At 64.1% G+C, this 16,511-nt stretch overlaps 1 protein-coding gene across 4 annotated transcripts in view; it reads right to left on the bottom strand.

The window, feature by feature from the left end:
* Nucleotides 1–1,772: 1,772 nt before the first annotated feature.
* The window catches only part of SBF1 (SET binding factor 1), an 86,064-nt gene continuing 71,325 nt past the window's right edge, over nt 1,773–16,511 (bottom strand). The window contains exons 19-42 of one of the 4 annotated variants that reach the window (XM_072856315.1): nt 16,056–16,315; nt 15,470–15,642; nt 15,175–15,248; nt 14,867–15,062; nt 14,271–14,398; nt 12,842–13,017; nt 10,469–10,608; nt 8,968–9,175; nt 8,626–8,822; nt 8,377–8,514; nt 7,250–7,342; nt 6,864–6,941; nt 6,050–6,234; nt 5,768–5,944; nt 5,024–5,125; nt 4,756–4,941; nt 4,477–4,603; nt 4,260–4,390; nt 3,304–3,537; nt 2,986–3,096; nt 2,610–2,821; nt 2,321–2,408; nt 2,082–2,213; nt 1,773–1,915 (exon numbers count right to left, since the gene is read on the bottom strand). In XM_072856315.1, the coding sequence (XP_072712416.1) occupies nt 1,817–1,915; nt 2,082–2,213; nt 2,321–2,408; nt 2,610–2,821; nt 2,986–3,096; nt 3,304–3,537; nt 4,260–4,390; nt 4,477–4,603; nt 4,756–4,941; nt 5,024–5,125; nt 5,768–5,944; nt 6,050–6,234; nt 6,864–6,941; nt 7,250–7,342; nt 8,377–8,514; nt 8,626–8,822; nt 8,968–9,175; nt 10,469–10,608; nt 12,842–13,017; nt 14,271–14,398; nt 14,867–15,062; nt 15,175–15,248; nt 15,470–15,642; nt 16,056–16,315 (3,645 nt within the window). In that variant the 3' untranslated portion in view covers nt 1,773–1,816. The remainder of the gene's footprint in view (nt 1,916–2,081; nt 2,214–2,320; nt 2,409–2,609; nt 2,822–2,985; nt 3,097–3,303; nt 3,538–4,259; nt 4,391–4,476; nt 4,604–4,755; nt 4,942–5,023; nt 5,126–5,767; nt 5,945–6,049; nt 6,235–6,863; nt 6,942–7,249; nt 7,343–8,376; nt 8,515–8,625; nt 8,823–8,967; nt 9,176–10,468; nt 10,609–12,841; nt 13,018–14,270; nt 14,399–14,866; nt 15,063–15,174; nt 15,249–15,469; nt 15,643–16,055; nt 16,316–16,511) is intronic. The other 3 variants (XM_072856322.1, XM_072856331.1, XM_072856337.1) reach the window with 3 other exon arrangements.

Here is a 16,511-nt window from a genome sequence, read left to right as displayed (position 1 = left end):
AACTTCAATAATCTACAACTGCTCAGGTAAGTTACAAAAACCTCCATGTTACACCAGCTACCTGCCACAGCCATTATTGTACAATAAAACAAAGAGGGGAAGCTGGGGGTTAAGACTGTACAAAGATCTCTGCACTGAAATAAAACATTGTACTCCTTTAAAAACAAGACAGGTAGAAGAGCTGGCCGAGCTTGCGGGGAGGCAGGAGGGTCGGGCCCCAGCCGGCGGGGTGGCTCTGCCGGGCCCGGAGGCTGCGGAGGCCGGTTCCCGTCCAGCGGCCGGACGGCAGCGGGTCCCGAGCGACCTCGCAAGGCCTCTTCGGGCTTCCCGACAAGCGACCCGCGGGTGGAGCGGAGCCCAACCCCTTCCCGCGTTCACACCAGTGCAGGGGATGGATGAGGTGCTGCAGGATCTGCTTCTGTACCGAGATTCCCCCTTTGCACTGACACTGTGACAGCAACTAGCAGGGAGGTGGCAGCGGGCAGTGGGACGCGCAGCGCTGCGCTGCCGCAGGGCAAACCTGCCTTCCCGCGGGGCCAGGGGCTCCTGCCAAGACCCCTCTGCCAGCAGGCTCGGCCTGACGGCGCGGGCAGAGCACAAGCGCGGGGGACTCGGGGAGGGGCGGGGGGGGGGGGTGACCTGTGCAAAGAGACCAGGTGGCACCAGCCAGCACCGCTGTGCCCAGCCGCGCCCCAGCCCTGGCGTCACTGCCGGCAGGGACCCTCGGCCACAGGGGCCCCAGCTGCAGCCGAGCAGGACCCCGCGCTCCCGGGGGCTGGGCTGGTCCTCTCCCCGCGCAAGGCGACCGCGTGTGCTGAGGCTGCAGCGTTTGGCATCTCCTGTGGGAACGTGCCCCCCTCCCCTGACAGCAAGCCTGACCGTGGAGGTAGAGACCGTGCCCCAGCCAGGACAGGGAGCCCCTTTGTCACGGCCTAAGCAGGCACCTGCCTGCTGGGAGCAGAGCGGCCACATCCACGTCACCCCCTGAGACGCGGAGCCTGCAGCTGCAGCCCCCAACACCCCCGGGCAGACAGCAGCCGTGCGCATCGCATTTGTTCCTGTGCAAGTCTGGGACGGCCGAGGCTCAAGGGCTGGGGGACACTGCCCGCTGCTGCCAGGGGGACGCCGGCCGGGCAGGATGGTCCCAGTGCTTGGGCGCGTCACCCCCATGAACACCGGCACCCCGAGCTGCAGATCCCCAGATCCAGCAAGATGGGAGCGAAGCCCAGGACGCGCTTAGGCCAGCTGCTGCACTACGGGGCAGCGGCACCGGGTCAGGAAGGAGCGGGGCTGGTTCCCCCCCCCCGGTGCTCGGGCAGACATGCAAGCCGTGGGGAGGACGAGGCAGGCAGGCAGCTCCTGCTTTCTCCAGCAGCGCGGGGTGGGGGGCAGGCGAGGTGCACCCTCTCCAGCCGCCTGACGACACCCCTGCTGCCGCAGAGAGCTGGAGCGGGGCCGCCCGGCACGGGAGGTGCACAGAGGACACACAGTAATTACAGGGCTCAGACAGGCCTGGGAGCACAGAGCAGGACGGGCTCCTGCCCGCACCCCCAGCCTGCTTCAACGCAAATAATTCCTCCACTACGCAGTCCTACCATAGTGTAACATGCCGACCCTGCCCCCGCTGCCGCCTGGGGGGTGCGAGGCCACGGGCTCCCCAGCACCGCACCCCCGTGGCAGATGGGAAGGAAGGCCATCTCCTCCGCTCCAGTCAGTCACAGCCCCGGCTCGGACGCGAGCCTGGGCGCTGCCTCTGCTCCATGTGCTGGGGCCCGGGAGACTCTGTGCCTGGAATAGAGGCTCCTCTGAGCCGGTCTCACGCGTCCGACAAGCAGCTCTGGATGCGGTCGATCCACTGCTGGGCTAGCTGCACGTCCTGGGCGCAGAAATTGTAAACTCGTTTTGTCGTCTTCAGCTGCAGGGGAGGAGAGAGGAGGTGAGCGGGGCCGGGCGGCTGCACCCGGCGAGCCGGCAGCACCGCAGCCCCTGGAGCCTGGCACTGCCGGAGCGAACGGCTGGGCTCCCCGGCAGGGCCACGGGCTGCTGAGCTCCTTTCCCTAAGGCGCAGCTCTGTCACTCACATCGAAGAAGGCTTTCTCGTCCACCGTCTTGGGGGCCCCCATGGTGGGGGTTCCTGGGGTGATGGACTCCACCTCGGCCAGGTCGATGACCCCTTTGCACTCCGTGTCCATCCGGCTGTCGTAGTACCGCAGCTGCAGGGAGAGGTCCGGCGCGTGTCAGAGCTCACGGGAGGGAGGGAGGGGAGGAAGCCAGACGCGGGGGCTCACCCGCCCCTCGCCGTGCCCCTGCCCCGCAGTACCTGATGTTTGGTTTTATCCAGCACGAACCAGCGAGGCTTCCAGGGTTTCATGAAGGCTCCTTTCTTGTACAGCGACCCCTCGTAGGACCTGCAGGAGCCAGGCAGCGCGTTAGGGCGGAAAGGAGAGAGGCTGAAGGGCAGTTCGGTCTGTGGCACCCCGGCGTCAGCAGGGACGAGAAGCCGTCAGGGCCCGCGCTCTGCAGAACCCACACGCCTTCACCCCTCCCCGGAGACGGATCCCCCTCCCAGCGCCGCCGGCAGCCCCCGGCACCCTGAGCCCCCCGCCTGCCTGTTCTCGCTCTCCGACATCTGGAACTGGCTGTAGAGCGTGCTGGTGCTCTTGCGGCCGCCCTGCTTCCCGCTGGAGGGGGTGGAGGTGCTGCTGGTGTCGCTGTCGAGGCTGAGGTTGAGGGTAGAGCCCACCCCGCTCTCCTGCAGGTACACACCCAGCGAGCGCCGGTGGTGGGAGAGGCCGGAGGACATCAGCAGGGAGCTGGGGGTCTGTGGGGAGCAGAGAGCACACCGTGAGGGGGAGGACGGCCCCGCGCCCCTCGGGCACCCCTCCTCGGCCCCAGGCTGCAGGAGCAAACAAAGCCCTTGGGCAAAGCCACCCCCTCCTTCGGTCCCCCCAGACGCTGGCACCCGTCACGCAGCCCCCAGCCTACCCGGCTGCCCTCCTGCCGCGCCTCGGTGCGCTGGGAAGCTTTGACCTTGTCCCACGTGTCCTTCCAGCGCTCTGGGATCTGCCCCAGCTCCATCTCCAGGTTGTGCAGCTCCTGCGGGGGGATTCAGGCATCAGCCTGGGAGGGGACAAGACCCCTGGGACCGCTGTCCCGGGGGCTCGACCAACTCCAACCCTGCCACAGCCCTGTCCCGCTGTGCGCACGGGGCAGCGTCCCACCCGTGGGGACACCACGGGGAGCCCAGGCCAGCGCCAAACCCAGAAGCGACGCGTAGACGATGCGGCCACCGGCCGCGCTCACCTCCAGCAGTTTGGAGATGGCGTCAGGCTCCACGCGGCTGCGGTTGTCGTAGCACGGCCAGATGATCTTGCGCTTCGTCTGGGGGGCACTGGTGTCCTGCCGATCCGCCTCTTCCACGTGCTCCAGCTGCCCCTGTGCCAGCTCCCAGTCATAGGAGGGGCCCTCAGAAAGTGTCTCCTCCGTATAGTAGTCCCATACCTTCAGGTTGGAAATGTTGCTGTACGGCCTTAGCACCTGCGGAAGAAGCAGGGTTACGCTCAGGAAGGGCAGCGGCGTCCAGGCAGGACACGTCCCTGGCCACGCTGCAGGGACAAGCCGTCCAGATGGGAAATGAGTCCCCTCACAAGGAGCCTTCCCCAAGGGCGATGCTTTCTGACTGGTAACAAGAGGCAGCCGAGGCTGGAAGGCTGCGGGCTGGTCAGGAAAAGGCAATGCCAGGCCGGAGAACGGCAGAGCTGCTCCCAGCTTTGGCCAAGACGGAGCCCAGACCAAAGGAGAGCTCTGAGCAGCCCGGCCGCGCCGGCACAGAGCAGCCCCCTGCGCTGCCGACCTGCTGAGGCCACGCGCCAGAAGCTGCCGCTGCCGCTTCCGCTCCCCAAGGAAGGACGTTCCCAGCTTGTGAAGAGCCCAGAAGGAGACCCTGACAGCTCCAGCTCAGCATCTCCCCTCTGCCCCAGCCCTCTGCAGCCTCACCTGCGTCCCCCCGACTCCTCTGCAGGGACACAGCTCTCGGGGGCCTGACTCCGCTCGTGCCCCCCGAGGCGGCAGGAACCCTCCCCAGGGCAAGACCACTCAGGTGGGCAAACGCCACGGTCCAGCCGACAAGGGGCTGCTCGCTCAGCTCCATGCGGGCGAGGAGACCCCCGGGTGGCCCTGGAAAGCCCCGTCTGAGCTCTCTGCACCGCGCCGGGGCTGGGCTGGGCTGGGCTGACGCAGGGCAGGAGCAGAGCTCTCACCTCCCCATCCTCGGGGGCATACATGTAGTTGAAGAAGACAGGAGCCTTCTTGTTCAGCCGGTCGATGTAATCCCAGATGGACTTGTAGACCTGCTGGCTCTTCCGCTCACCCTTCTCCTCGTAAAGGAGGCCTGCGGCAAAGAGAGCGGGGAAGGGGCGTTATTTGGGGCAAGGCACTGGGCTGCCATCCGCTGTGGGCCCCGCACCTTGCCCTCACCCAGCTCGATGCGCTCATAGTCAGAGTCCAGCAGGAATGTCCGGAAACGGTTGGAAACGTAGTGGTAGCTGAGGAACTTCAGGTAGTACTGGCTGAACTCGAACTCCATGGGGAACTGCAGGTGGATCTGCGAGGAGCAGCATGGGTGAGACCTCCCGGGACCCACAAACCGCAGGCTGGCTCTGGACTTGTTCCCCGCTGCACAAGGAGCCAGCCAGCCCCGGTGCTCGAGGAGATCCGGCCGGTGCAGAGCCGGCCGCCGGCACGCTCGGAGCTCACCTGATGTACGCAGTCCAGGAACTGCAGGAAGATGGGGGCAAAACCGCTGCTCTGGCCAGCCAGGGTCTGGGCCCCGCGGTGGCTGAAGCGGTGCCCGAAGGACAGCCACTCCTTCTCCACGAGCAGGCGGAAGCCCTCCAGCGTCCGGTAGTAGGGGTCCGACAGCAGCTGCACCAAGGAGACCACCTGCAGGGACAGGGGAGCTCGAGATGCTCGTGGGGAGACGGCCACGGGCAGCCGTTGCGTTCGGCAGCTGTAGGGTTCCTACCTGCGTGGTGATGTCCCAGCCATCCTCCAGGCTGACCAGCACAGAGGAGCCCGTGTCCAGGAGCTCCACCACCAACACCGAAATCTGCAGGATCTTATGGATCTGCCAACGTAAGGGCCAAGAGTTACGAGGGTACAGGAAACTCATTTGCCGGATGTTGTGCAAAGCGACCCTTTCTCCCGGAAGCGGGTGAGCCGAACGAAGCAGAGCACGGGGGCTATGGAGGGCCACGGGACATGACCCCCATGTTCAGACACTGTGCAGCACCCTTCGTCTGCAACAGCAAGGCCCGTGGGGCAGAACCACCACACCACAAGCAAAGCCGTGGGTCCTGAGCAGAGCCATGGGTCCCTCACTCCCTCCAGCAGACAGAGGGTCCGGTCCCACAGCAGCTCTGCAGTGGGGCCAGTCCTGCAGAGCGGTAGCCACCTGGGTCACCCTGGCTACTGCAGGCACTGCCTCGTACCAGCCCCTACAGCGTTCTGCCGTCCTGCAGGTCCTGTCCTGCTTCTCCAGGCGGCAGCTGCCCCGGACTCCGGACTGTTTTATCCTCGTTCCTCGTACCAACCTCGCTCCCTTAGCGTCCCCCACTCCGCACCACAGGGGTGCTCCGGAGCGGGCACTTGGACCCCCATTCTCACTTCGCCAGGAGGCAAGAGCACATGCCCTTGAGCAACAGCCAGCAGCAAAGACTCCTACGTGGGGACGGACCAGGGCCCCTCCAGGCTGCGGGTGACAACTGACCTGGGACAGCCACTCGGACTCCTCCAGGGACCGCAAGTAGGTGACACTGGGGTCAGTGGAGGAGCAGCCGGGCACGCAAGCCTTCATCAGCTTCTTGAAGCTGGCCTTCACCTGCCGCACGTCGAACACCTCGATGGGAACCACCTCCCAGTGCTGCAGCGGGTCCGGTTTCACCCCCTGAGGGAGGAGAGGATCAGCGCCGTCCAGAGAGACACCCCCAGCAGACAGACCCTCCGCCACCCTCGTCCCCCCCAGGAGGCTCTTGCCAGGCATCGGGGTTACCTTCAGCTGCGACTTGTCCCCGATGATGTAGAGCGAGGCCCGGTGCTGGCGCAGGAAGCTGGCCTCCGAGGGGGTGCCGTTGTGCTGCCCACCCAGCAGGTCCTTCCCAGCCAGGCGCGACCCGATCTCCATGTTCAGGGCGTAGCTGCTCATGCGCCCGCTGGCTCGGATGCTGCCCCACTTGCCTGCAAGACAGCCAGCAGTCAGGCTGGGGGTCCCCGGCCGGCTCACGGGCTGCGCTGGCGTCCGCGTCCCCCCAGCCGGGCTGGCGCGGGGGCGAGCAGCTCGCCACGAAAGCGGCGGCCGAGCCGCCGCCGCCGCCCTGCAGCCCAGCGCCCTGGGAGCACATGCCGGGAAGATGCTGGGAACCAGGTTTGCTTTTGCTCCTTCTCCTTGCTGGGTGCCATAGGATTTCCTGCCTGGTGGATACGGAGAGCAACCTCGGCGGCTCCACGTCCCATCACCTGCGCAGCCACACCGCGCTCCTGCCCCAGCACCTGCGCCCGCACCGCCAGGACCCCTTCCCTGCCAGCCAGACCCCGTCCCTGGCCACCACCACCCACGCACCAGCAGATGTGCAAGGAGCCTAAAGCAAACCTGAGAGGACGTTGCGGGAGCAGCCGGGGACAGGCCTGGTACTTACCGCGGGCACCGCGAGCTGGACCAAGCCAGGGACATGCTCAGTGGAGGCGTTAGCGGGCCGAGGTGGGGTGTTACTGGGGCATTAGTGGTGTGAAAGGTGGGAGTGTGTGTGTGGGGGTCAGTTGGTCAGGTTAGCACCCGGGTGGCGGTCAGGCGGCCGGCAGTACCGTACCTCGGGGCATCTCGCGGCCCTTCGCCGACACGCACTTGGGGGTGGAGAGAGTGATGACCCTAGCTCTGTGACCGAGCCCTGAGAGCACAGGACGAAAGCAACCTCAGCGAGGGCACCGGCGTGAGGCGGACCCGCACTCTCGCTGGGCGGCCGCGGGCCGGGCGTGAAGAGGAGCCCGGGGACCCGGACGGAGCGACTGGAGCGATGAGTGGGATGATCGAGATGGCTCTGGGGGCTGCAGCAGGTCCCTCCCTCCCTCCCTGCAGCTGCCCCACGGCAGAGAGCTCAGGGGGGGCGAAGGGGAAGCATCTACTCTACAACAGCTGCCCCGAGCCGGGGGCCTTCGCGAGGCCCCCACGAGGCAGCGTTCACTCGCACGTCCTCACCTCCGCGGCTAATAGTACCGGGCCCATCGTCCTTCCCTCCCATCACCTGCTTCATGAGCGATCCCAGCTTAGGCTGTCTCTTGTCGGAGAAATCTGTAGCACCAACAAAACGTCAGCTCTCGGCCTCGCTGTGCTGCTCCAGAGGGGCCCTCCCGCCTTGCCTCCCCACAGCTGCTCGGGAGGGAGGGGAAGGGGCCGCAGAGAGAAAGCGGCAGCAAGCAGGAGAGCCCGGGGCCGGGACCAGGAGGCCAGCATGCGGGAAACACCTTCCAGCCGGAGCCACGGCGAAAAGGCGCCTGGTGTGGCATTGCGAGCGGGGGCTCGACCCGGCCCTGCCCCAGGCGCTTCACCCCAGGGGGGGATCGCCCAGGCACCGCCGCAGCCCGGCAGCCCCCTGCTCCGCAGCTCCCTCGTCACCGCACCAGGTCACTCCTCTGCCACCCCCACCACTGCTCTGACCCTCCCTCCTTCAGCCGCGGCTCCGGGCACGTCCCCTCACGCCAGGGGAGAGGCCTCGGAGGGGCTTTCGCCAAGTCCTCTCCTCCCCGGGCTGCAGCCTGGGTTCCCCCACGGTCCCTCTGGGCCCCGGTCACCTCTGCAGCAATGATGGGGTGGAATGGCTGGGACAGAGGATGAATGACACCGGAGCACGGCGCGGCAGCGATGGGCAGCTCTGCCCCGGCAGAAAGGGCAGGCTGCTCGGAGAGCGAGGGAGGCAGAGACTTACCGAGGCTTCCCGCAACAGACCCCCAGCACCGCTGCCCGCTGCGCTGGGGTGCAAACGGTGCCGAGATCTCAGCTAGCAGGGTCTGTCCCCACCCGGTCCTCAGCGAGCACCTGGATCCGAGCACAGTCTGGAGCACCCAGTGCTCGCAGGTCCAGGGCCACCGGGTTTCCCAAAACCCGTCCCCGCCAGCAGCCACGGAAGCCCAGCTGGAGCTGGGAGCTCTGGAGAGCGTGCCGGGAAGGCTCTGCTGCCTCCTCTGACGTGGGAGACCGGGACAGCCGCTCACCCGGCTGTCCGGGCTCTGGGACGGACAGCACGACCCACGGCTGGAGCCCCGCGTACGCGAGCAGGAGCCCTCCTGCATCCCCGCCGCGCCGCAGCCCGCGCCCGCGCTCCTCACCTGAGCTGCTCATGTGCGCGGAGGTGAAGCCGCTGAGCGTGTTGCGCCCGCTGGCGTCGGCGTAGTGCGGCATGGAGTTGATCACGGCCTGCAGGTACTTCTCCTGCTCCAAACTGGTGGAGTCCGTCTGCGAGGGGCCTAGGAGGAGAGCCACGAGCGTCATCGCTCCGCCATCGGCACGAGACCCGAGGAGGGGTCTGCAGCCCGCTCCCGGCACGGGCGCTGCCGAGGGGCGGAGGGGACGGGCACCTGCGGTGGGGGCGTTCTGGGACTTGAAGAGGCCCACGACGCCCTTGCCGTGCAGCCCCCCCGAGCGCAGCAGCACGGCCTTGGTGCGGGAGTTTCGCCAGCACACCACGGGGAAGCGGTTCTGGCGGTAGCAGCGGGAGATCCGCTGGATCGTGTTGTCCTGGATGCTCTGTGGCACGATGAGCAGCCCGGGGTAGCTGCAGGAGAGAGCGGAAGCTCTGCAGAGCCCAGCGGGGCGCAGCACGAGCCCCCCCACAGCTCCCACAAACCAGGAAAGACCCCCGCTGTCCCCTCCTGACCCCGCGGACCCCCCTCCTCAGCCGCGGCCCCGCTGAGGCTCACCTCCGGCAAATGGCGTACATGCGGTTCACGGTGGAGATGCGGAAGGGCTCGTTCTTGGAGCGGGTGAGGCTGCTGCTGAGGGTGCCCAGCCCCATCCGCTGGTAGTCACGGCAGCAGGCTCGCTCCACCAGGTGGTTGATGGTCATCTTGTCCGAAGGTTTGACGGTGGTGGTGGGGGTCAAAGTGCTTCTGTCCATCTCTTCAGACACTGCGGAGACAAAGGGGAGTCTGGGCCCGCTCCTGGCACGGTCGCGGCGTCCCACGTGCGGCCGGAGGGGTCGGCCGGGCTGGCGGCATCTCCCAGCCCAGCAGAGACAGGACAGGGCAGGAGCTTCCTCCCACCACCTTCACCTGAAACGGGAGAGCTCAGCTGCCCTGTCCAAAGGGCTGGGCACCGGGCTTCGGGGCGAGAGCCTTTACTTGCGAGGTTAAAAGCACAAAGGAAAGTCAGCTGCCTGGGTACTGCTGTTAGAGCAGATTTCTTTGGTGCTTTCGTATCGCCACTGAGAGATGAGGAACAGCCCAACACAGATCTGTCCAGAGCTGCTCCATCACACTGGTCTCATCTCCTCCCTCCGAGGAGAGCAACCTCCTGGGAGAGGGGGGCAACACGGGCGAGACCTCGGCTCCAGCGAGGCTTTCAGCCCGGGACGCTTCCATCCAGACAAAACCACTGTCAGGTGGACACAACCCTCGGTGGCTGCCCTCCGCACGCGGCTTTCCTAACGCTCCTACTGCGTTTCCTAATGCCAGAACTGGAGGACAGCAACGGAGCTCAACGGCATCTCTTCTGGGCCTGAATGCAGCTGGTGTTTTTGCTAATAACTTAAATGATGGACACAGTGGAGGCTTGTCATGTGTGTGACAGACCTCGAGCTGAAAAGCGCTGCAAACAAACTGGGGAGCAAACAGAAGGAGCAGAATCCAAAGTATCTCGGTGTAAAGAGGGAAAGATCCAAAATCAGCCACGTCCAGTCAGCCGGACCAGCCCCACATGCGGCAGGAGGGACTGGTCCCCACAGACACTGCTCCCCACTGAAACCCTAAATCCCATCCACCGCGTCGTCTCTGACAGGCCTTCCCACCTGGGAAGGCTGTGATCTTCAACGCAGAGGACTCCTGTCCCTTCCAGTCCTTTGTTACTCTCAAGCCAGTCAAGCTCTTCTCACGTCTAACCTAACCGGCCTTGCTGCAGCTTAAATCTGTGACTTTTCATCTGAGGAGCTGAGGCCACAGACCAAAGAACTCCCTCCTCTCCGCAGGGCTCGCCGGTACTGGAAGTATGCCGAGTGGCTGACTGGCCACCACCAGCAGACGAGAGCCGGCAGACCGTCGAGAACGGGGAGAAGCGACGATGGCGGCAATCCTCTGCGCCGGGGAAGCTCCCACGCCTGCTCCCCTGCAGAGCGAGGCCGAGACCTCTCCCAGCTGGAAGATGCTCCTGCTCCAGCAAGCACCCCGCTCCCCACAGCCTCCCTTCCCTGCTCAGGGTGCTCCCAACCTGAGATCTCATCCTCGTTGTCCTCTGGGAAGTGCTGGCTGCTCCGCTGCTCCCACGTGGGCGGCGTGTATTTCTTTCGCGTCACGTACTGGCGGCCGATTGTTTTCTTGGCATTTTTCACCAGGTTTTTGGAGAGCGTCCTGGAACCAGAGAAGAGGTTGAGGCCAGCTGACACCACCTCCCGCACGTGTGTGACCACAGCCCGGCGCGGCCAGAGGAGCAGCCCCTGAAGGGTTAGAGACACCGACACTCGGTCACACCCAGAGCAAAGCAGAGACAGGAGCATCCCTCACCACCGGCTACAGGCGCGGGGTCAAAGTCACTGTCACCACAGGAGGGGAGATGTCACCTGCTAGGTCCCCGGCAGGGAGGAGCCGATTCCTCAGCTGTGGGAGGGCCCCGAGCCAGCGGCAGAGCCTACAGCGCTTGCCTTCCCCTGGGGCGACCCGGGTGCCCGGGGCGGCTGGACGGGGCAGCCAGGCTGAGCAGGCGCGCCAGCCTTCCGACCCGAGGGGAAGCCAGCCTCGTCCCGGGCTCTAACGCCATCACCTCCGCATCGGAGCTCCCACAGACAGCGATCTGGCTCGTCCCCGGAGGAGGTGGGCTCCAGGTCATGGCAGGGGCCAGGGGATCCACCGCAGGGACGCTGCCAGCCCAGCCTGGGCACGGGGCTGCTCCTCCCCGGGCAGAGGGGAGGCAGCTTGCGGAAGGTGACCTGCTCGACGCCACGTAAGGGACAGGGAGGGCGCGGCTGGGCTCGGCCGCTCCCGGGGGCAGCCCGGGGAAAGCAGGGAAGGGAGACCTTCCAAAACCCACGGGTGACTAGGCTGCATGGCCAGAACAGGCTCCGCACGACGGAGCTCGAGAAGGCAGGAATTCCCGAAGGCAGGAACGGCCTGCCCACGTGCAGGACCTCGCGCTCATCACTGTCTCGGTAAGCCCCCGGGCTCAAAGGGGAACAAATAAAGGAGACGTGGGATATACATCAGCCAGGAAAGGGGCCACGTCCGACCCAGGATAACAGCTACGCTGATGCAAAGATTTCTAGGAATTCACCTTAACGAGACGGGGGTCAAAGTGAGACTAGGAGGTGCCTTGTTTTGCTTTGCAAAGCAGACGGTGAGGGAATCCAACTGCTCCCTACATTCACCAAGGGAGGGAAAGCCTTAGGACCGAGGAAGAACGCCGTCCTGAGAACAAATGCTCAGGTACGGAGGTTAGGAACGGAAGGGCTTTCTAACCAGAGGAACAAGGTTTGCAGATAGTGTGGGGCACTGGAAGCAGACTTGGAGCGGGGTGACAAAGCACATCTCGCAGGTTCAGACAGACTGCTGAGACTGTGCCCCGGCCCGGAGCTGGGCCCGGCAGCTCTAGAGGTCTCTGGAGGTTAGTGGTACAGGCACAGCTCCCTCAGCATGTCCACCAGATTGCCATGTCCACCAGACTGGGATCCACCAGAGCGCCATGGAGCACTGGGACGACCGCCCGACCGCCTCTGGAGGCCACGGTGCTGCGATGGCGAGAGCGCGCACCCCAAACCTGAACGTCAGACGGGCAGCCTGGAAAAGGGCATTCGCCAAGTGACAAGCCCGCAGCCCAGGTCGCATGCAGAGCAGGTGAGAAGAAACCCTGGGAGCAGTGAAGGCTGCAGCCTGAGCCAACGCCACCTCGCAAGCTCCCGCCCAGGGTGAAGGCATCTTACGTGGTTGAATGGCCAAGGTGCCCGAGGGACATGACCCCCACTGTCAGGCCCTGGAACATATCGGTCACCTGCTGGGAGCTGAGTCACAAACACACGGGAGAGACGCTTAGACTCCGGGGCACACCAAGCGCGAACACAGCAGCAACCAGACCCCAGCGCTACAGCATTGCTTAACCTAGCCACCGAGCGCAGGAGCAGGGTCTGGCCACAGGTCAGCACCACGCGCAGAGCTTTGCCGCTGCCCCGCAGCGCTCCCCATCCTCCGGCACAGCAGAGACTGCTCTCTCGTGCCCGCTGGAACCTCTCCCGGGAGATGCCTCCTCAGGGCTTGCGCTGTTTTGGCCGGGGCGACGGGGCAGGGAACGCCACTGAAGCAAACACCCTGCTTCCCAAGTTTGACCGGTCCTCTGCGTGGGGCTAGGAGACTGCCGCCGGACGTGCAGCACGTCCCCTCCCAGAGACAAGGGGAGATCCTGCGCAAGGAGAGGTCTGAGCAAGGTAGGCTCAGGGACCCTGACCTCCAGCTCAGGAGTCTGTGCCCCCGCTTTTCTCGAGTGACCCCTGCTCAGCGGCTCTCTGCTGGGTGGGCTGGAGAAGGGAGAGGAGAAGCCCTGCAGTGCCTGAAAGGGTCAAGCGCATCCCACGTGCTGTTCTCCCCACGGCACGGGTACCTGAGTGAGGGGTTCTTCTCCTTGACCTTGGGCTGCATGGCTTGCTTGGGTGACTGGCCCACGGTGAAGGCGAAGGTGCCACGCACGTGCTGAGGGTAGCGCAGCTTGTGCAGGTGCTTCCTGAAGACCTCAGCACTGTCTGAAGCCACCTCCTCATCGAAGGCAATCTTCAGCAACTGCAGGAACAGCAGAGAGCAGGCTGAAGGGTCGGTCACGACGTGCTCAGCACGGCTGGGACAGGGGACTGGGAAAGGCTCTTCCCACAACAGAGGGCGGAGCTCAGATCCCGGTCGGGCGCAGGGACTGCAACGGGCCCCCAGGAACCTAACGTGCCCGCAACGGGCACGGACTCTGTGCCAGTCTCTCTGTCCCATACTCCTTCCTCCTGGAGACTGCTCCGTACCCGGCCCTGCTGCTCCTGTGACGTCCCCAGTGCCCGGTCACTGCAGCTCGGAGCACGCGAGACGGGCAGGAAGGAGCAGACGGCGTGTTTTAGGTGCTCTCCTCCCAGCATTGCTCTACCTCCACAAGTCTCTCAAAGACGGAAAATGCTGAATAACTCCTGGCATTGTGACACCTCTCCCTGCTGTATTTCTCTCCCCAAAACCTGCTACAGGGTTTTGCAGAAGCACCTCCCAGGGTGCCGTGTGGGGACATCTCACCCCTTCTCAGGGCTCCAGCAGACACTGGAGCAGCTGGAAAGGAGCCCCCAGCTAATGAGCAAGAAGTTGCTCCTGCATACAACAGGGCTGCGACTGGAGCACCTCCCCTGTGAGGACAGGCTGAGAGAGCTGGGGCTGTTCAGCCTGGAGAAGAGAAGGCTCGGGGGAGACCTTCTAGCAGCCTCCAGTACCTGAAGGGGCCTACAGGAAAGATGGGGAGGGACTTTTTACAAGGGCAGGTAGTGACAGGACAAGGGGTAATGGCTTTAAACGGAAAGAGGGGAGATTTAGGTTAGATATAAGGAAGGAATTCTTCGCTATGAGGGTGCTGAGGCACTGGCACAGGTTGCCCGGAGAAGCTGCGGACGCCCCATCCCTGGCAGCGTTCAAGGCCAGGTTGGACGGGGCTCTGAGGAACCTGGTCTGGTGGAAGGTGTCCCTGCCATGGCAGGGGGGTTGGACTGGATGAGCTTTAAGGTCCCTTCCAACCCAAACCCTTCTGTGAGTCTACGGACCACAGCCTACTCCTTCCTCTGCAAGGGGGCCTCTGGCTCTGTCCCCTCAGGTGCACTGTCACCTGCTACAGAGGTTGTCTTTGGTCCCCTCAGGAACACTACCCCCAAACCACATCAGCCCGGGCAGCGAGTGCCTCGTCCCAAGGGATGGTGCCGGCCACGGCCCTGTACCTGCTGGGTCTCACAGCAATGTGCTCCTCAGCTGAGACAGTGCAATGCAAAGGAGCAGCCCACAGCCCCACGCGGTCTCACCTGGAATGTGCACGAGCGCAGCTGCAAGCTCTCCTGGATGAACTGATCCGCCTGGGCCTGGATAGCGATCTTCTTCTCTTTGGTCAGTGAGGCGATGGGGAAGGACCGGATCACCACCTGCTCCCCCACTGGGCACAAGCATGGGAACAGGTTAGCCACATCCCGCTGCCTCAGCCTGGCACAAGGCCAGGCCACGCTGGACCACCCTCGGTGGCCATCACCGCAGAGACCCCCGTAGGTTATCCTATGTAGGCGGCCAGAAACAGGTTAGACATACTACAGCCAGCCTACGGCAACTTGTAGATGATGCCTAGGACGGGCACGACTAATTTATCACCTACCAAAGGTGGAGAGCAAGAGCAACCACCCCTTTTGTAGCACTGCGAGCGACCACCAAGCTTGTGGTGGTTGCAGCAACCCCCAGCAAGGCCCAGTGCTGGCTGGTCGCTCACCAAGGCAACCACCGGAGGCTCTTGTCATCAGCTCCCGCAGCAAGGTGAGCTGCAGCCCCTGCTCCAGGAGAGCTACCAGCCACCTCCTCCCCAGGCATTACCAACCCCTGAAGACAGAGGATGTGGTGCACACAAGACCCTTACCCAGAGGGTCCGTGGGAGTGCCTTTGAAGATGATGCGGTAAGTGGTGAGGAAGATGGCTCCTTCCGCGGGGAGGAGAGGGGGACCACCAATATTCCCTCCAGCAGCTTCTTCCCGTCCATCAGGCATGAGGTACACACGGAGCCCCTCCATCACACACTCCTCACCCACCAACAGGTTGGGGCGCAGCAGCTTTGGCTACGGGGATGCACAATAGGAAGTTCAGGCCCGCGCAGACTGTGGAAGGGGACTTGATAGCCCCACGCAGCACCAGAACCTTCCCCCCCACTGCAGCGGGCCGGGTCCCTACCTTCTGGATGGGAGGAAGCCTCTTGCTCTCCCTGTGCACAGCATCCAGTGTCTCTATGTGCATCTGCACAATGTCTGCGGACAAACATGAAGTTAGGGACTGCAAGCAACGTCCTGTCCTACGCACCACCCATCGGGCTGCCAACCCGCCCCGTAGCACTGTGTGTGCCTTCTCCTGGCCTTCCCACTGCTTCTTGCAGAACCACCTCTTGAGCAGACCCCTGAGCTGGTCTGGAAGAATCCCCAGTGAGATCACAAGGCCGCCCATTCCCCGGCGCTGCTGCAATGCGTATTACCAGGGATCATGACATGCAGCCCCTTGAGGTGCTCGTTGGTGACTCCACTCTCCGTGCAGACTTTGTCCACAAAGCGGTTGATGAATCGCACCACGTAGTTGGCCACATCGGAACTCTCTGCATCCTCAAATCCACTTTCTGTGTCATAGCTCTCAGCCACGCTGCCAGCGATGCTGCCGTACAGGAGTAGGGAAGAGTTAACCCAGAACATCTCTCTCCCCTGCTGTAACCCAGGGAGTTTCCACTCTTGATATGAACCCAGGAGCTTCCACTCTTGATATGAACCCAGGAGAGCTCCCACTCTTGATATGAACCCAGGAGAGCTCCCACTCTTGATATGAACCCAGGAGAGCTCCCACTCTTGATATGAACCCAGGAGAGCTCCCACTCTTGAGATGAGCGAAACCGAAACACTATGAGTGAAACACTCTTGAAGCACCCCTGGGCACTGCAACCTGCACCAATCCTGACGGCAGCTGAATGACCCAGACGCCCCAGGTACTGCACCAAGGAGCTCCCGTCCCCAGTTCAGGTTGCTCTGGTGTCCCTGCAGCACGGCCCTGCCCAGCTTTCCAGCCCTGCTTACCTGTTGGTGACGAAGCTGTTGCTGACACTCTCCACATCCCCCAGCCCAGAGCTGCGTAGCAGGCGGTTCTTGCTGGTGTCGAGAGGCAGCAGCAGGTAGCTCATGCGGTTGGCGTAGTGGATGGCCTGGCTGAAAACAGTGCTCTCCTCCTTCTGGATCAGCTCCTGCTGTTTGTCTCGGCTCATGGTGGGCCAGAGCCTCAGCTGCTCCGATGCTATCTCCAGGGCAGACTTGGCTTCCTGTGGCCCCTCCGTGCTCTCCTGAAGGAGTTGGAAGGAGACGTCAGTCGTCTGCGTGGGCAGGAGACCTGCCAGCCTTCACCCTGCTGTTCCCACAGCAGTCTCCCAGAACCAGGATGCAGTCCCTCAGGCTGGTTCAGCATCCTTATCAGCCCGTGGACCTTCGGGGAGAGCTGCTTCTGCACAGCAGCTCTCCAGGGACACTGGCACCGTTGCC

Source organism: Ciconia boyciana, chromosome 1 (genome assembly GCF_034638445.1).
Source record: "Ciconia boyciana chromosome 1, ASM3463844v1, whole genome shotgun sequence".
Lineage (NCBI taxonomy): Eukaryota > Metazoa > Chordata > Aves > Ciconiiformes > Ciconiidae > Ciconia > Ciconia boyciana.
The sequence above is the reverse complement of the archived record's forward strand: the minus strand, read 5'-3'. Positions and strand labels throughout refer to the sequence as shown.